Raw genomic sequence first — 21,481 nt, 5'->3', positions numbered from 1 at the left:
TCTAAAACCCGTATAAAGCAATTTATTGAAAAATAAAGTGAAATGGTAAATCTCCATTTTTTTCAATTTTCCGTCGCATAAAAAAAACTTGAAGAATTGACTGATGAATAAACACTGACAACGTAACAAAAAATATGTACAACAGTGAATAAACCATAATTTCATGAAAACGATTTAATCGTTTTTACTGTTATTATTTTTTAAAACATCTTTCAAAATTGATAGTCCATTAAATCATGCGAAAACAAAATGTCTTAAGTGAAGTCACATGGATCAATAAAACCAGTACGAGTATTACTAATATTGATTAATCTCAAACAACATATGAAGAATAATTGCATTCGGGTAAAGTACGCCAAGTTCAAGTTAGCAGAAGAAAAACATGGAAGAACTCCTTATATAATGGTTGTATCACAATGCAACTTAGTTTCAAAAATGCAGTTTACACTTATTGATTACTTGAATGAATCTAAATAAGGATGAAATGAAACTTCAGTTTTTAAAATTCCACTCTCGTCGTCCCTCTTGAAGGTACCACGAGTACGTGGATGAGAAGTCGTCAGATAAGTAATCGATTTCTCAAGAGAGTACAAAAATGGTAGCGAAATCATCGTCTATGATGCGTTATATCTGCTGCGATAGGGATTGGTGCATGGGCCGATGATGGCTATTTTTTAATTGACCATAGAATCTATGTTAGTATTCGCGGCGGCCGGTCATTTAGATGCACCATTCGTCCAGATATTTGGTGAGGGTGTCTCTTTTGTATTTTCCCATCCCATCGCGCCTTATCCCACCAGCCAATTAGTTAGCTTAGGTTTTTGTCATCAATCCCGCTTTTAAAAGAACTTGCGCTTCTATTTTATCATAAGTTGCTTTCATTGTCTTTATTTAACTTGGAATTGTCATTAAATCCTCAAATGCCCTCTCCCTAATCAAATATAGTTATCATTCCTGATTAATAGCGAATAAACTGGTATAAAATCACCAGGTCGCCAAAAAAAATTCTAATGCAAACAAATAAAAATTAATTAATGTTAGTGGCAATAAATTTTATTTAATGAAACTCGATTAAAATACAAAAAAAAATAATTATATGTAGAAATTATAGCATTCTCAAAAAGTAATATCGCAGCAAATTATAGAATAAAATAAGTTGTGATAATAAATCTACCCCTTAACTTGTAGTTATTGTAGTAAGTTTAGTTATTTGAGAACTTACTTCCTTAATCGTTAATAACTATGTTTAAGCTGTAACGCAATGATCCATTGAATATTTTTCAACTGATCATAATGAAAGGCTAATTGTTGCCTCGTATGTTTCGCTCAATTAGTGTAATCGTTTAGACAGAATGCAACTGGTATAAACATCACAGTCACTCTAAGAATGAATCGTAAAGGTATGCTGGAAAAAACTTTTCATTCTCAATGAGCGAAGCAACGTAAACACTGGAAGCATTATCATGGTGAACTCCTCAGTGTTTAGTCTCGTTGATCAGTGATGAAAAGTCTTAAAGTTGTTAGTAACGACTCTTTTGAAACAGTGATTCTTTATTCAGTCCTTTTCTACCTGGCAATCTGCCCAAATCTGTCTCTCCGTACAGTAGTTGACAAGCCAATATGTTATGAAACAAACAGTCGGAACAGACGGTATAGAAAGCCGGAACCTAAATCATAAAAAAAGAATGCATTGACAAACCTTTCAATCACTTGTAAACTCGTAGGAGTGCGAGAGGAGGAGAAACTAAACTAGAAACTGAGTGTCCGCTTTTTGTCTGCAGGACTCTTAAATGATTCACTGCTCTATCTGATTTCTTAAAACCATAGATCACTACAAATAGATATGACATAACGGATATTTTCTCAGACGGTGTTCGCGGTCTGGGTAGCTTCGCAGTACGGATTCTGGTTTGATGTCGTAGGAGTGCGAGTTTTCAACTTTATTCTACTGAGGATAAATTTTGCCTGCGAATACTATATAATTTGAATATTTGGTTAATATCAATCATTCTCACGTTAAAGTGGGACGGAGATCTGAAATATTTTTACCGTCTCAAGCAATGCATTGATCATATATATCGATTGATTAATCCGTTGAGCCTGATAGTCCATTGTACCGAAACTTTGGCGAGTGTTGTAATTATTGTTAATTAAATCTCAGAGTTCACATTAGAGTGGTAGGAAATTTTGTATTGATTGATAAATACTTTCTTAAGTGTTTTTTTTTTTTTTTTTTTTACCTAATCGTGATATCCAGTTCCGAGTTTCTCCCCCAACCAAACACTGATCTAAAAGCCAAATTAAGAATTCAACATTCATTGAAATGAAAAAAAAAATTAGGATGTGAAAATGTTCAATATAATGCAAATAAATTGTACTAACAACTTTCGTATCATATTTTAAAACAGTTTTCATTTTGAAAAGTGTTTTTTGACTAGAAGACAGGGACTTTCCCTCATTTTCATTATGAAATGAGAAATGGAACATTATGCTGTGGGAAAATTGTTGAGGACCTGACCTTCAATTTTAAAAAAAAATCATATTTATTTCAAAAATCATTAATAAAAAGTCAATTTTTTTTATTTGTAATTTTTTAGTGATAATATGTATTTCTTTTTCCTAATTTTTCATATTATAATTCACTGTGATAGAGAAATTCAGTGAAAATTTTGTCTACTGTATGATAAAATGGCCTTATCTTGGTAAGACGAAATATAAAATAAATCTTGTGTGCTGGCATTCATTTCTGGATGCTTAAAATCCTCTTTGATTATTTATTAAATGTGAATAAACGGATAATAACTTTACTTCAGCAACAATCCGAAAAATAGATTAAGGAAAAAAAACTCGTATCCTATATGATAAGTATTCAAGTGAGATAAAGACAATGCAGAAAAGTATCTGAATAGCATTCTTAGGTATTATAAGTAATAAATATTAATTTTTATTTCAAAAATTTTGTATTGACTTTATAAGAAAAATAACCAAAAAAAATCAAATACTTTAAAAAAAAATTTCTACTAATATTAATCCAAACTCTGCTGCTCAGTAGGTATTTGCGTCGAATTTTATAAAAGGCGCCATTATTCACTGTAATAAATTAATATAAATATATTTTATATTATAAACCGTGTCAAAAGATATGTTTATCTGCATTCAAAATTTTTTAACTAATATAGTATGCTTAATAAATGACTGTTAAAAAATTGTAAGAGGGAAATAGTACACTATTACCTTCATTTCTTTTTTCTAATTTTTACAGCAGAAAATTCTCACTTTTTGAGAGTCACTTATTTCCTTCTAAGCACAACTTTAGCTTTCACTTTCCACATTCATTAGCATGTATACTGTATCATCAATACGATTTGTGAATCATACGTACATTCATCATCATTGATAGATAATTTAAGGGAATCAAGAATCAAGTCATGTCTGAAAGAATTATAAGGAAAATTTATAACCTTCGAAGTAAAATTGATAGGCGGTAGTCTCATTCTAATATAACATTCTTATCCTTCCAAAAATGTAAATGATCTTCCAACTTCATGGTACAGCTGTTTCTGGAATATAAGGAAAGAAAACAACGAAACATTCATTGACATATAAAAAGTTGAATTTTTTTCCAGTGCGTGATGATAAATGCTTCATTCAATATTGAATGATTTTAAAACAATCGGAGAATGTTTGCATTTAACAATAATCAAATTCAGTACTTATGCTTAAGATTCATTTGTGTTTGTAAATTTTCATTTCTAAACTGTTATTTAAATTTGTAATGTGGAGTAAATTACAGGTTTATTTACCTATCGAAGTTATTTGAAATAAATATTGATTTAACTATAACTCAAAAAAAGACTACTACAAATTTTGGTATTCTGTACAAGATTTCCATGATATGCTCTATATGTAGGACTAGGGCTTTTATCTATTGATATGTAGCCTGGCACTCGCTGAACATGTAAGTGTAGGTTTTCCTCGAAATATTGCGTGATTCGTGGCCGGTCTCATAAAAGCTGCAAAAATAAATTCTAATAAGACGTTTGAAAAAGAAAGACGTTGTCACATAATAAAGAAAGTGCTATAATGGCATGTTAGTTTTCTGCAGATGTTCTCCTGTAGGTGCAGGTATTGCATAGATAGAATAAGAATTCTATCTGCTTACTATACTGTGAAAGTTCTTGCTCCCAAGTTATTTATTTCATATTGATGAATGCAATACTTTGACCAAATCTGCGTCATGTTGATAACTTCTATTTTACGAGCATTAGAATGTAATAAAATAAATAAACAATCATCTATAAATTTGATTGGAAATCGGGTTGAACAAATTTTGTTTTACAGACATGAATGCTATAAACTATCAGATCTCGCTTCAAATGTCGAATGGCTTTTGTAATATTGACCTTGTGCAGCAGCCATTTCTTGTTTTGTGGCATAATATTCAAAAAAATTAAAATATTATTATAAAATATCTACAACCTTCAAATATTTTTGCTACTTGTCGAGGGATTGTTCTTACCGCACAGACACATAATTCACTCTGGTTGTGCAGTAGATTTAGACGATATCAAAAAGCTTGTGGTTTAGCTTTGTAACTGCCGAAATATTATGTGGTTCAGTATACGCCTCATAAAATTTGAAAAAAATAAATCAATTCCCATCTAGCATACAAAAAAATGTTTTTATAATTTTACTTTTTTTGCAGATGTTCGTGCATGATTTAAGATATTGATCATAAGAATTCAATTAGTATTGTCTGCTTACTACGTTTCAAAAATTTTCCATTTTCTATTGTTCTTCGCAAATCAATAGATATAATATTTAAGCTACATCCACCAAAGATTTTTTGCTGTAGTAGACAAGACTTAAGGTAATAAGACGCCCAAAATAACTGGAACAGTTCCAAAGTTTGGCTGTCTGTCTCTAATTTATAAAATTGTCCCGGATTGCCCTGAATTTCGCAAATAAATAAATGGTTCATATTAAATAATATTATTTCTGATGTTAAATCTGCTTAAAGTGAAAGAGAATTCTCTTTTCCATTTAATACAATATGCTGAATAAGTTCTCCCAAGTATTACTCAGCTATGTCGAATACGATTGAGTACTTGTATACATCTAAATGAATTTAACATGAATATATTGTCTACTATTGCCATTAACTCTCGAACTTTAACTTCGGCTTATTTGTCGGAGTAATTGTTCATTTAAAATCCCCCAGCTCTATCCTGTTTCCTTTACAAATATCCTAATGCATTTCACCAATTAGATATAACAAGGAAAGGGTTTTGCTGCCTGGTCACTGGAAGTAATTTGCACCCAATTATTTCTTCATATTTAGTATTAAACAAAGCATCCTTATTTCAAGAAGCTTAAAATGCTGAAATTTTTAATTACATCGCCTTGTAAAGTAAAACTATTATTGTTAGTGAGTGACTATACGAATTTTAATCAGATTTCCTTTTATCAAGTGAAATACATGCCAAGAGCAATTATTGTAAAATTTCCGTGAGCGATTTTCATGTATCTTATACATAAATTTTGTTTTAAAAATATATTACACTTCTCTTTTAAACACATCTTTCTTATTTCATATTTTATTGTTGTAATCATATCAAAATTATGATTTTGAAACAGATAACTACTCTTCGCAAAACATTCTGATTATTTCTCTTTTAGTGTTTGTAGAACCTTAAATCTTCAGGTTAAATTTATCATTCCGATATTATTCATGGCCTAATGTAACATTTTATAACTAAACTAGATGTTTGGTATAACAAAAATTTAGTGCCTTAAGTTTCAACTTAAAAAAAATAGTGGAAACAGTTTTTAGTACAAAAAATACTGAATTTTGAATAAATATTTTATTTATTTTTTAAAAACTTTTTTTTTTTTTTTTTTTTTTTTTTTGCAATATTGGCAAAAAAAATCAGGTAAAAATGTTAAGCAATTGCGTTTCAATTCAATTTGCACTATAAAGATATTTTCAAGCATCAATTGCAAAAATAAGATTTTAGTCTCTAACATCATGCTATGCTCCGATTCCGAAATTCTTGTTAATTAATGATTCCTGGGAACTTTAATGTTAAAAGTTTTTTTTTTAATTTGGGGGGGGGGGGGTAACGTCTAAAGCTGTAGAGAATGATCGGTGAAGATACTGTGTAATTAAACAAACTTAAATTTAACAAAATTTTAAAATTGCCATCTGTCAGGTAATTGAAACCAACATTTTGAAAGAATTTTGGAAAAAGAGCAGATAATGCATCCCAGGTGTCTCTTTCTACATATTTAAAATCGACGTCGAATATAGTCGTGGCCTTTAAATAGTTGGTTAAATCTGATAAATTTACAAGAACAGAACTTACAAATTATAGCTTAATTTGGCTGAATTTTGAACATTAGATCTCGGTCAATACTTGTTTATAAATTTGAAATTAATATTCAGATAAACAAAATGTGAGCAAGATTCTATATTCTGTTTTTGTTTTCTTTATTAAATGAAGGCTTTTATTTGAAAAACTATTTCTTTTTACCAGTTAACTCAAATTTAGCAAGTAAAAAAAAAAACTGTACTTTTTTTAAAGATTAAAATTTGTCAAATATTTTCATAGAGGTTTTTTTTTTAAATCTTTTTTTTTTATGCAGTAAGCATTTCTACTTCGAATTTCGAATTATTTACTCTGACGCAATATTATTTGTCGTTTTAAAGGTAATTAATTCATCTAATAAATTGTTGGTTATAATAACACAAAACAGAAAAGTTATAAAAAGTAAATTTGTCCTCGAGTCGTGCTTTTCTTTTCGTCTTAAGAATTTTAGCTTTTACAAATAATTCTTTTAGAAAAAAGTAGCAACTATTGGTCAGCAGAATGAGTCTTTAGTACATAATCAATATATAATATTACCTCGCCTTTACACTTTATAAGGGACCAGAATAATAATAGTGTAAACTGGAGGTAAAAGTGAATATTGGGAAACCACTTCTTAGGGGATCAATAAAAAAAGTATTGCATAGAGTGGGAAGGCATTGAAGGAGGGAATGTAAAGGCTAGGTATTGCTGTATTTTAACGGTTTACATTGTTGCAATATATGCTGTTCTGATACTTTTCGTTTCTTTTATTCATTTCTGTGGCAAAAGCAAAGCTTTATGCAAATTTATAAGCTTTATATAAATTTATAAATTTAATTATAATAAATTTATAAATTATACAAGTAATAGATTCTTAGTCTATTGTACCGTTCAAGCAATAGAAAAGTTAAATCAATATCAAAAGATATTTTATTGTCAATAAGTTTTTAGAAATGTTGATTCTTGTTTATATCCCAGATTCGATTACAAGTATTAAAATATCCGGAAACATTGGATGAAAGCTTTAGTCATTCTCTTAGAATTGGCAAAAATTGCTGAAATATGACTTTATGTGTAACAATAAATTTACAAAATCACAAATAATAGAAATTAAAACAAGTTTAAAACATTTTTCATATAAATAATTATTCGTCAATTGGATATTCTTTCAAAAATATATCAAAAACATACAACAATTTTATTTCTTAAAATGCTCCCTTGTAAATTTACTAAGGTGTATCCCTACTTCAGTTAGATTTAGAGAATGAATTGTAACAGGATATTACATCACGGCAGCATGATTCACTAACCGAAACAGCAAACACAATTCAATTTATCAGGCATTTACCCCTCTGTTTCAAATGCATCCGAACGGTAACAATGTCAACAAAGCAATAAAGCATCTTTACGAATTCAACAGCCTTTAACGATGAAAAGAAGTAAACAGCCTAACGTTGATGGATTGGATTTTTTCTTCTTCTACCAAATAGCAATCAGAGTCATTAGCATTGATGTTTCCAAGCCATTAGGTGGGGTGCAACAGCTGATAGCAAAGGAAGAAGATTTAGATATTATTTTTAGTCCTAACTGTTTCTGTCCTTGATTAACACATTTCAGGATGAGTCGGCCTTGCCATAAATTCGCTCAACCTCTAATCTTTGCCTCCAAAATAACCTCTGCCCACGTTTCTGCATCAGAGCTTCTCTGAATGTATAGTCTCGCGCTTGGTTAGCTCACAGATCGGACGTGTCCGTGCCTTGCTCGCATACAGTGAACTGCAATCAGTAACGTATTCTTTATTTTGTTTATTGTTCAGCATCTTTTTATTTACTACGCAATTGCACCCCATTTGTTCTGCTTGTTAAGTGAATTCAAGCCCATCAGTTTCACTTTTATCCAACAAATGTTTCTATTGAAATCTTGATTACTTCTTTTTACCGAGGATATTATGTTTTGAAACGTTTCTATTACCGCAGTTATTGTGGGATTAATAAAGACAAATTGGTATTAAGTGAGTGCTGTGTTTGTTTGCTGCGAGGATCTGAGAATTTTTGCTTGTTTTTCGTGTTTTTAATAAAAGTTAGTTAGAATTTTTGAGAGAAGTTTTGCTTTTGAAGTAAATGCTATAAGTAATAGTTACTATTTTGTGGACTAATCGAAATAATTGTAGGATAATTCGGGTAAGTGTGCGTTAGAAAATTTTATGATGGTATTCTAATTTTTGCATACAAAAAAAAGTTTTGCATTCTATGGTGAAATTTTTCAGCAGCTAACAACATGTAAAATTTTTCCGGAAATGCTGTTTTAATTTTTTTTAGTTTTTGATCTTCTTATTGTTCTTTTTTAAATCTCATAATAACTGTAAAAACTTCATTCTAATAAAATTATGTAATTAAGACTCTAAAATTATGTTATGTTAAAGATTAATAGTGCCTATAAATTCCTTGAAATATTTATATTTTTGCTGTGTAACATTTTAGTATCTAATGAAAAATGTATTCTTTCTTTTCAGCTCATATTTTCCGGAGAATATACCAAAGCCATGTCGAAGGATTGGCATTCAAGTCATTTCTGTTGCTGGCAATGCGATGAAACACTTACTGGCCAACGCTATGTTTTAAGGGATGATCATCCCTATTGTACGAAATGTTACGAACAAGTATTTTCTAATACCTGCGACGAATGCGGTAAAATCATCGGAATAGATTCAAAGGTAAGAATCGACTTCTCTTATGAAACGGAATTTTTCCCTCTCAAAAGTCCAATGACCACATTTATTCAAATTGTAAGCAAGTTGTTTCCTAAAAGATATAAAAATGGACATTCGACTTGCCCGAGTAGGTTTGTGAAGGACATTTATAAGTTTCCTTTAAACAAGGAAAATTTACGCAAATAACTTATCAAATATGAAAGTAATCTAATTTTTATTTCTGAATTGAATTTTGGATTGTAAACTTGACATTTATTTCGAATATAAATAAATGAATATCAAATATTTGTACGAGTAGAAATCTCAGCTCTTGAGTCATAAATTTTTAACGATTTTTGCACGATCTGTACCCGATAAATAAATTCTGAGTGTTATTTTTATTTTATTTTTTTGAAATTTAATTTGAACTATTTTATAAAAATTACTGCTATATTAATTTACTTTTTAATTAATTTCTAGAAAAGATTGGAAAAACTAATATAAATGATCAAGACTTTCTTTTGAATTTTTTTCGCTTATCATATGCATTAACAATGTCTATGAAGAATGCTTAATATAGATACGCTTGCAATTTAAAAATCCAAGACATCTCAGATAAATTCCGCTTCTCCATGATTTTTTTTGCATAAACTTTAAATTATCTTTAATGCCTGTTCATTCTTTTTCCATTTTTTTTTAATATTTTAACTTATTAAAGGTTTTTTAGAGTTTATTAAATTTAACTCTATATATTGGTTAAATTTTACAGTTAAGAAAAATTTAGAAACTGACAAAGCAAATCTTTTCCTTCGGTAATTTAAGTATGTGAATTTTTCTTGTTAAAAGTAAATTATTAATATCATTTTGTAAATATTTTCGAAAATCTCTTTATATACTTTTCTCCTTTATGGAAATAACTAGAATTTTTTGCAAACTTTATTTAACGAAGGACTTCCCTAAATTTTATCAATATAAGCATTAATGAGCATGCCATAAAATTTCACTAAGAATTTGAATTAATAATTGCTAATGAAGAGATGTTGAAATCACCTTAAGGATAAGTCGTAAGATCTGTTTGAGCCTTTTTCTCAGACTTATATGTGACTGTAAATGTGACTTTTTGCATTAAATATCCTCTATTCTGTTATCTTTAATCCTCTAAACGTTTTATTAGTGAAATACCTATTGTAAATGTTAGAATTTATGAAAATCGATGCATTGACAATAATTTTTAAAAATGGTTTTTAAAAGCTGTATCAAATGTACATTAAAAAATTACTTCGTGATGGTATGTACTTTTATCTACACTATTCTTTGGTATTTTTCCAAGAAAATATTTTATTTTAAAATATTAAATTTTTTTCAGTTTTGGTGTATAAAAATTATTTAATAGTGAAAGAATAAAAATGTAATATTTCCGCCACAGAAATCCATTCAATAAATTTAGAACAAAAAATGTAAATTGAAAAACATTTTATATGCCATTTTTCAGTTTTTTTTTTGTTTTATTCGTTTTCATTTATTTTACATATAACTCAAGCATTAAAAATTTAAATATTAGCGGAAAACTACTTTTAAATTTTTGTAGAGAACAAATGATATTGAATATATAATAATTTGTAAGTAGAAAATATAATGATATGCAAGTAATCAGAAACAAGGCTTTTATTAACTTTTGTTCCCCTGCTATATTTTTAACATAAGGACTTTAAATTTTTTTTATTTTTTCCAGGATATGTACTTGTAAAATAAAATAACGAAAAGGGAATAATCTAATTTCTATCTGCTCTAAATATTTTGATCAACATTCAGTCCACATCTTTATTGATAGTAGCAGTTTTCGCACTCAGTTTCTTATCAAACTTCCGTTCATCTATCTGTCCATTGCATAACATAATGTTGCTAGCAGTTTAGAATCTCAATATAACAATATATAAAATCAGTATCAATGTTATCCTACAGATCGAAGATAACACTGGCAGGGTTTTTTATTTTATTTTATTAGTTTGAAAATATACGACGCTAAACAATTCCACGTTCACCCTGTGCGATGACCTCGAGCAAACCCTGATAGGAAATGAAGATTGATGTGCTAACCGAAACTCAGAATGGATCATTTCTCTTACTGTGCGCATAGAAATGATTAATATGGGCCATTTCTTTGCTGAATTATACTTTTCATGTAGAATCAAAACTAACAGTGTGATAAATTGGTTCTTATCAACACGAATGAATGAGTAATAATTGTTTGTAATTTTTTTATAATTAACTGGAAAAAATGCTTGAATAATTTCTATTAAAACTATAACTGAGCAATTTCACTGAATAATTCATGTAAATCTTATTTAAAATCATAACAACTAAATTGCTGACAACATGTGAATTTTAGGTATTTAATATTAAATGAAAATAATGAAAATATGAAAAATATATTTTTATTAAGAATCTGGGGGTCAAAAAATTATAAAAGCGTGAGGTGCAGAAAATTATAAACGGATTATAAAGTCACAATGAATGTCATAAGAAACAAAAACAATTCCTGAATATTCATTGTATAAAAATTAGAAATTATTGTAAATATGATTACAGTTCTAATTTACTTAGAATTTTTAGTTACAAAATTATTGATCCTTTTGTCACTGACAAAAGCGTTTTTATAAGTTTTTTTTTAATTATTATTACAATTATTACAACAATAATCAGCTTCGCTTTGTTTCTGCTGTGAATAAAAAAGTACAAAATGGCAGAATGAATAAAATGGAAAAACTTATTTTAACGTATCTTTTTCTATAAACTTCCTTGAAAACCTTAAAATAATCATTATGAATCACTGTCGGTTTAAATTCGCTGTTTTTATTTATGTACTCAAAAAGTGCTATTGGCGTGGTATTGTAATGAAAGGTAAAGGTCGCAGTAATTTGCAGGAAGAATATGGGTTTCAAGGACGGAGTATAGATTTGAAACCGGACTCCACCAAGCATTTATCTTGTAAGTATTGACAGATTCGGGCTAAATACATTGAGTCAAACTATCTTCTGCTAGTGTGGTGTGGAAATTTGGAATTGGAATGCCGACGTAATAGCCATCTTCAGCATATTAGAACTACTCAAAATTACCAGTTCCGTCCTGAAATAGCTTTCGTGTAGCTTTAGAAAGGTATGTTAATCGAATTGAACTAAACTAGATTACAAATCAAAGCAATTTTTTTATTTGTTATTATTTTTTATTTTTATTATTATTATTATTATTTATTATTATTATTTTTTATTGTTTTTCAATAAAATATTGTAATAATTTAAAATAATAGGGACTGAAAAAGTACTTAAACTAACACGGAAACCAAAAAATATCAAATCGAATTTATTTGTATTCGTTCATCTAAAATTAAAATATTATTATTTGTAATTAGTCGCTTCGGAAGACCTGTTAGCGCTCCCAAAACAGTGGTTGTACCAAAGGTTTATAGTTGGCTCTAAAATTACTATTTCTTTTTTTTAAATGAAAACAATAAAAAACGTAACCGATCCTTATTGACTTAACTTTCTTTTTTTTTTTTTTTTTCATTCTTTCTTTTGAGTTCAAGCATGTCTTCATGAAGAAGAAGAAAAAAGAAAAAATGACTATTAAATATAACGGTCCCTGCTTATTTTCTGGCACCTGTCTCCCCATACCAAAAAACACAGCAGATTAAACCTTTGACAATAACTAAAATTAGTAACAGAAAAATAGGCGGGTTATTTCCATCGCTTAATTAGTGGTTGAGGATACGAATGCATTGGATTCAGTCGTTAACGGAGGCTTTTTGCAATTTATCTAGACGCGATAATGTCAGTTTTAGGCGTTAAATTGAAAGCATGAAAATGTTTTTTTCTCTTTGGTCTCTAACAGCGTTTGCCACTTCCAAAAATAATCTTTAGCATTCTGGGAATAAACTTCTGTTTAGATTTGATAAAAATTAAGTCTGCTATATTTTTTAAAAAAATAATGGAATAGTATGCAGTTAATTGGCTTCAAATAATAAGATTTTATTTATTTGTTTCAACTAGATTAACAAGCCGTTTTCTTTGGCTATTTTGGGACGGGCTCACTTTGAACCGTGATCTGAAGGGGAACAACACTTAAAGGGATATTCCTTCTCTGAAATTGCACTGCAGCAAAAGAAAGGCGTTTAACATAGATGAAAAATTTACTGTATTTTCAATGTTCACATGCAAAGCTTATCTCTTGTAAGCTTGTATCTTGTATCACTATCCTTGGCTCGCGAACGTGAGGTCCAGAAGCCGAGATTCAGCCACTAGACTACCACACTTCCTTTCATATGCAAAGTTATTTATTCATTTATTTTGTCTGTAAAGTATACATTCAAAAATAGAGTAATTCGTCCTCCTCACCAATTTATTAATCGTTATTACCTAATATTATCGAATTATGTTACATTAGCTTATCTGAAATTGCTAACCATCTAGTCTGACCCTCCCTTTATAAATATATATTATATATTAACAAAGGTTGTATCTCAAGTTGATCACCCTTATAAATTGCTCTTTGTTTCAAAAATCAACTTAATAAAAAGCTGAATGTATCCCAAAGCCTTTTGTCTTGGCTGGGGGAAAAAAGATGAGCAATAAGCGCAGTTATTATCCATCCAACTGTGACGGGAATAAAATAAAAATACCAAACTAAATAGAGAAGAAACATAAATACTTCATCTTCCTTTGATATTCTGAATTGAGAGAAAACGATAAAATCTAAGGTCAAATTTTTGAAACAGTATGAAGAAATCTTTTTAGTCTTGCACTTCCAAACACTATGAAAATAAATTTTTTCGTACGTTTCCTATTACAGATCTTTTCTACCTTAATAAAAGCGTTTGAATAAAATTGTTTATAAAACAATAAAAATCTTTTTTTAGTTTTTGACTATAATAAAAATTTATAACAAATTATTTAATAAAAAAATACGAATTTATGGAACTAAATCTGTACTATTGGATTAAGTAAATATCATTTTTTTAAATTATTTGAAGAGGATGTAAAAAAGCTTTTATGTTATATATTTCCTAGTGTTACTGACGATAAACAATATTAAAATGTTGGTTAAATTGTAGAATTTGCCATTTATTGTAGAATTGTATGTAGTTATTGTAGAATTTGCCATTCATTCATCTGTTACTGATAATTTCTGGCCATCGTGAGCTGCTAGTAAGGACTCGGATCAGGATTGCAGAGTTCCAAGTATGAGATACGATTCCTTCTAAGAAACCGCCGTCTTCTTGATGGTGTTACATGAAAATCTGGAGAGGTGTTTGCCGGTTCAAGAATTGTCCATGTCCTTAAAAATTACGAGAAATATCCCAAAATAGCACTCGCGCTGCTTCACAACGCCCTCTTTACACAATCAAATTAAACAAAATGATTTTTTCAAAAAATGAACATAGTGAATTGCCTACTTTTAGATGTATAGTCCAACATAAGCTAAAATTTCGATAGCATGGTCTTGAATTTTGTTTCATCTGTCGTGAATAAGCCATCCGAATAATGTTGCAACATTAATCAATAATGCTTAACTATTTAATTTTATTGTAATAGACTACGAAAACAATAATCTATTTCGTCAAAAGTAACAGTTTTTTTTTTTCATTTCTTTGCCTTCGCGGATTTCACACGCTCAATACAACATACAAAACTTCAACATTTCATTTGTAACTTCACATTATCTAACATTTATTATTGATAATATTTAATTCACGAGCCAGTAGCACCCTAAAAACTATTAAAAACAAATTTATAAAAACAGAAAACTTGCAAATTTAATAACTTTAGTTCCTAGCCCGGTTGTAGAATTTCAGCTACATAATTGAATTTCAGGATGTCGTGTCTACGGACCTGGCCTCTGAAAATTCTGACGTCTTTATGCTAACATTGTGTAGAGTTCTGAAAGTCGCATCTGGTTTAGATACCTTCTTTTCTGACCACGATTTAAAATTATTAAGCTCATTCCGTTGAGCATTTGTGGAGCTCCAATGTGGGGCATAAATATAAATAATATGTCATACTATATTTCATTAATCTGCACCAGCAGACACCTCGGTTCTCGTTAGATTAAAGCTTTCAGTATTATTTGTTGCATTAATGTGCGCAACTTCTTTCAGAAGTACAAAACAAAAGCAAAATTACTTACAGCTGTAAAAATTTTTTCGGAGACATTAACGATTAAGTTCATTTCATTGAACATGCTTCATTTTATCACAGACATATAAAGGACGTTAACAATTAAGAAGCAAAATCATTATGCATTGATAGATTAGTAGAATATGGTTTTTTTAACTAAGAATTGGTCAGCACCAAATAAAAAAATTGTGTATTAATCTTTTTATTTGTCATTCTTAGAAAAACCTTTATAAGCAAATTAACTAACGCATAATTTTTTCCTATTATCATTTAAAGCATTTTGGCTTAGAGAAGTTAATAAATGACATCCGTATGTGTGTATGAGTGTAAGATTAAATCGTTTAAAAATTTTACGATTATTCGCTTACATTCCCAGCTTTCATATCGATGATCTAACAATGCTATTTCATCGACAAATAGAGACTTTACAGGAAATACCAATTTTAAAAAGACCGAAATTTAAGAATCACTGTTGAACATTCGAATCGACCCTGATCAGCAGTATTCAGTATCTTGGCCCTAGAATTAAGATAAAGCATTTTTATTGAAATGACAGTAAGTGCCCACAGTACAGTAATAATAGACAATACCAAATATCCAGTAACTGAGCGATGTCTTCAAATAGCGAGATATTCAAGTGCAACGTTAGGTTAACATTGGGGGGGGGGGGGTATTCTGCGTCGATTTCAGACAACTGAAAGTAACAGTTAAACATTCGATAATTTTTGTGCTTTTAGTTGGAAAGTTTATATTAGTTATTGTAAGGTTAAAAACAACACTACTTTGGCCACTTCACTTATTTCTAGATTTATATGTATTTAATTTTTTTTTTCACTATGAGAGGGAATTCTGTACCAGTAGGCTAGATATGCCTATCAAAAACAGGATTACAGCTGATGCACTCGAAGAAGAATTTCGTGAATCGTTGGTATGTCTTCCTATTGATAAACAAATAAGTTATCTTTCAAAATGTATGTTTCTGCATAAAGTACTACATAATGGACGCATTTTCTTTGTGGTTAGAAATATGAATCATTTCCTTTTAGAAGTTCTCCAAGAAGGCATTTCCTTCCTATTAAGATTTACATAGGCCACTTATCAGTTGCTCTCTTGCAAATTACCAACATCTTTGTCTTTTATTGTTACAAAGAACTTAATTGTATAAATAGTTGCACATTTGTTAATAACAATAACTCTATTGAATTCGAAGGATAAAGAACGAAATATGTAAAAAAAATGAGTAATTGTAATTATTTGATATAATAAATGTGCTTTAACTGCCCTTATTTCAATTTATAAAACCTATGGTTAAAACACATTTCATGCAACTCATAAAGTTTTTTTTTATAAATTTACAGTAAAATATGGGAGATCTGAAAGTATGCTTTTTAGGATTTTTATTGATATTCGAAAAAGATCTATTAACTTCAAAACTAATTTCAAGGAATTAAAAATCTAATTTAATTCTAGGTTGACTATTTATGAAAATAGAACGAAATGAAGAAAATAATACTTTAATCTTCCTTTGTTTACAAATAGCTTATTTCAGCTTATATTAAAAAATAAGTGATTGATTTTTATATTATATACGATAACCTTTCAATTATATACGATTTTGATATATATCAATCGTTTTAATGTCTACATTGTAAATTAGTTACTAATTTTAGTAATACAATTAACTGTAATCGCCTGAACAGCTTAAGAAAGTGGTTAGAAATCGTTCATCTTGTCATTCAACCGTAGCATTTGATTGCAAGCTCAATTACAATTTAGATTGATGCGATGGTGTGACTTAATTATGAACAGCATTTGATGCATAATAAATAAATTTTTTCATTTGATCTTGCTGCAGTTCAGGAAACTCATAAAAATATTCATCAAGATAGTAAAGCTACTAATATTTAATGATAAGCGGAACAGAGCTTAAGTAATTTATGTCGTTTAATAACTTCTTTGGTGATTTTTTACTTCTTTGCCTTATATCTTTCGATTTAGAAATAAGTGATTGGCTCAAGAACGAATCTGATAGTACTATTTTTTTCCTCCTTTTTTTGAAATTAGTTTTATTAATTTTGAACAACGTTAGTTTCTTTTGATTTGCAAGATCTATTTAACTCTTGCATACGTCCGTCCCCCAAATACTGCTCTCGAATATGATATTAGGAGAAAAAAAACAATGATAAGGAATTCTGAAAGGGAGAGGATGAAAAGGAATCATTTTCTCTTTTCACAATTTCATGTGCATAGAATGTGTAATGAATGATTCCAAATTCATTAAATCTACAGAGGATAAGGAATGCTAGGTCATTTCAAAATCTACTTTTGATGAAGTTGCCAAATGACTACTTGTACTATGTATAACTATTTTTAATAGAAGCATTTGGTATATTTGTCTTTTTTTTTCTTGATAGATAAAATTAATAAATTAAAACCAAGTGTTTGCTTAAAAGTTACGTTGTAACCAGCTAATGATGAAAAAGAATGCGAGGTCATTAAAGAATTGGATCATGCTGTCAGAACTAAAGCGTTTTTGTTAAAGAACTTATTTCATACTCGACGTCGAATATTTAAAATCGAACTTTTCATTGGCACGTTTTCTTGAAATAAAGAAATAAGAGGGAAAAGAAGAAGAAATTTTAAAATTATATATAAACGTTTCATCTGCACATAATTTTAAAATATAGCATACTTTTACTAAATCTCCGATATTGATCTTTAATAATAGAAGTAATAACTTTTTGTCTTTAAGTGTTTTATGCATCAGCATAAACCTTGACTTATTGCTCGTCGAATGTAATAAAAGAAAACAAGTATTTTCGAAATATTCATTTTTAGATCGAAGCAGCCATTCTGTTTTCATAATGAAATCCGTGTTCTCTTGAAGAACAAAATCTTCATTTCGGCATGACATATCTAAGGTTTGTAATGAAAGAAAATATATGTAAGAAAAAATTAAATTTTATCATTTAGCTTCTTTAAAATGATAAAAAAAAAAAAACTGTGTGACTATGTTGTTTTGTGAAGTATTCATTAATGAAGTTTAAGGGAGAATGGAATATAAAAGAATAAAATCAATAAAATTTATTTTATAATGTTATTTTACTCTAAGTTAACTTCCATTTTTCAGCAAAATATATGCTTAATTCTCTTCTTAAATAAAATTATTTTTTATCTTTTTGGTATTTAATTCTAAAAAAAGAAAGATTGTAATCAAATTAGTGAATGGAAAATATCTATATAAACTATGCTTTTTGAAAGACCTGAGCATAAATGTAATTTACGGCGCAATTCATTATTATATTTCACTTGAAACACAGTAGTTAAAATTTAGAAGATATATAAAAGAATTTTGGAGAATAAGTAGCAGAGTGATTTTTATAATATATATATTTTCATTAAAATATACATATATGAAAAATATGTACATTCTAACGAAATATTTATACAACGATTTAAATAACTAGAGACAATTATATAAGAAAATACATTCATCATTTTCAGATTTTGTAAAATAAGAAGCTAAAACACTCATTTTTTTCATCGGCAGATTGAAATAAATTTTGGAGGCGTGTCAATAAATTACGTAATGTAATGTAATTACAGCCAACACCATTCCTATTAGAGAATACTCTAAACTGGTATCTGTTTCAAACTTACAAAATTCCGTAAAGATGCTAAAAGCAGTGAAGCGTGCTGCTCTTCAGTGACACCATTCCCAATTTTTTCTTCAACAGTGAAGATAGCCCGCTACAATATTTGCTGATGTAGCGGAAACTTAAGTTTTCCATCCCCCGCTCTTAGCTACGAAACGATTCCGGGGTGTATTTTTAGACAGTCTTTCCTTCTAAGTAGTCCACGCAACTGATAGCTAATAAACCAAGTTTTCTATTTGGGTATCAAAACTTTTCGCCTTACACATTCTCCCGGCCCCCAACTGCCACCTCTTTGAGACTAAGTATCTGGCAGACTTCGAAAATTGTCTTCTTTTTTCTGTTGGTTCTTTTTATCTGAGTCTGACGTAGGCAGACACTGTAAAAACAGAAGTGTCATTTTATCTTTTCGTGGGACTTTTATAATATAAACGCGTTTTAGTCACTTCCTCTCCGATTTATTTGGTGTCACGAAAACGGAATGCTCTTACTCGGCATTTTGTATTGCATAAATATGTCAAGGCTTTTTCCCTCCTTATCTATATATAATTCAGTTTATTCATTTTCTAAGCGGTTATTGCTCCAACTGCTGAGACGAATAAAGGTATGTGAGGAGAATCAGGAAACTAAAAAAAGTCCCCGCATGTTCTTTTACTAGTATCTGTTGGAAAAGTGGTGTATATTTAAAAAGCATTTTAATGAGATAAAACGTATAAACATTATTAATAATCCATGTAATAAAATTTTCCTATCCCTAAAACTGGCTCAGACATGAAATCTACAAATCTGAAAAGATTTACTGTCATATTTCGAGAAGGGATGTTACAAAAAAAATTAACTCCTTTTATTTGTACACCAGAGTTAACTGCATTCTTCCCATTTATCACCAACCAAAAATGAGCGAAAGTTAGTGTATAAATGTATATGTTTTCATATTTGTTTGCAACTGTTTTGTTGGTAGACAGACTTTGAATTAGGTAAAATAAGGTATGAATGAATTAATTAAAATAAACAATAAATTTCTTTAAACTTAAATATAAATTAGCGCTCATTAATATTAATGCACATGTTAGAATTTTAAGTATAGAAAAATCCAGAGGTGAAATAAATAACGTCCTTTAAAATTTTAATTATTTGTTTCAAATACAACAATTTCGGAAAATATACCTTTTTCCTTTATTGAATATGCTTTAAAAGTTGCGGATATTTTTTATTTTACCATATATTCTCCATTATTTAAGCAATTAAAAAAATGCAGCTTTCAATGGCTTTCTCTAATTAAACAAAAAATATTCCAGCGCTTAATTTTATTTACAAAATGTTAATGTTATGTATCTAATTTAATTGATTAAATTATCAAAGAAATTGCTTTATCAATCATTATCTACTATCAAAAATTTCTTCTCGAATCCTAAGGAATGTCATATTTTTAAGTACATTAAGTGTCGTAATTACTTTTATGAATAACTTTTTAAATATGATACATTTCAAAGCCATCGCTGCTCTGTTAATTTTACAACTGTTAAACTCCAAGCCTGAGGCAGGTAAAATAAAATTTTTCGAGATACCTCTTTTCGAAAATATGAGATAACTAGCAGTCTCAAACTTAATTTCTATGGGCTGTTGAATCAATAAATATTCGTCATTCTGTTCGGAAATTTTCCAGATGTTGAAGTCAATAAATCATTCGTGAGTTGTTTATGACCATGAGTGCAATATTCCCGCGTTTCAACGCATATGACTGAATCTACAAATAATTCGTTTTAGGGTACTTTGGAGAGTGTTCTTGTATCAGCACATCTATAAATGTGTCACTAGGAAATTTATTGCTTAGAAGATATCCTTTTTCTTTAAGCTAAAGCAGTAAAAAATGGAATAATTTTTTTTCTTCTGCTCTACTTTCGATTACGCGATATATCTTCTTTTCAGTAAGAATGTACATTTTGCAATAATGTAACTGGCGAGAGATTTGATTAAATATTATTTGTAACAGTATGTTTTGAGACCAGATAAGAATCATTTATTTTTTTAAATGTATGAGCCGCCTTTTTCTGATCTTATTTTATAAAGAAGACTGTTTCCTATCTGAAAATATAGAATCTTGTGTTCCAAAATTCTGATTCAATCAGATGTTTTTCTAAAGAAGAAAGTTTTTAAAAAATATTTTAATTCTGCTTCTAAATTGAAATGCAATACATCCTTGATGTAATGTTGGTTATCGAGGATGTATTAGAATAGGAAATAATTACTTATACCAAAGTCTTAATAACTATGCCACATGATCTAAATGATTTGTTCAACTAACCTTTGTCATCATATTATAAAAATTAAGAGCTTAAATTGGTTAAATAAAATTAGTAAAAATTTAATATTCGTGAGCTATAAATAGCTTCACAAATTCTTTATTCGGGAAGTTTTATGCGATTTTCAAATGCTATTAATTTGTTTACTATGTTTTTGAGACCGGAATTCCTTGTCAAAAATATTTTTGATGTCCATACAGAGATCTTCTCCTTAATTAAGCATTAAATTTAATAAAAATCGTCAGCCTAGTGATAAGTTTCACACTTATCAGACTTCTTCGTAAATTTTATTAGTATTTTTAAAGTAATTTCTCAG

General features: G+C 29.0%; 1 protein-coding gene across 1 annotated transcript in view; it reads left to right on the top strand.

Annotated features, from left to right (window-relative positions):
- The window catches only part of LOC129960086 (four and a half LIM domains protein 2-like), a 145,279-nt gene that overhangs the window by 105,419 nt on the left and 18,379 nt on the right, over positions 1-21,481 (top strand). The window contains exon 5 of the mRNA XM_056073183.1: positions 8,863-9,063. Coding sequence (XP_055929158.1) covers positions 8,863-9,063 — 201 coding nt within the window. The remainder of the gene's footprint in view (positions 1-8,862; positions 9,064-21,481) is intronic.

This window comes from Argiope bruennichi, chromosome X2 (assembly GCF_947563725.1).
Source record: "Argiope bruennichi chromosome X2, qqArgBrue1.1, whole genome shotgun sequence".
Lineage (NCBI taxonomy): Eukaryota > Metazoa > Arthropoda > Arachnida > Araneae > Araneidae > Argiope > Argiope bruennichi.
Note: the sequence above shows the minus strand (reverse complement) of the source record. Positions and strands in the feature narration are given on the sequence as shown.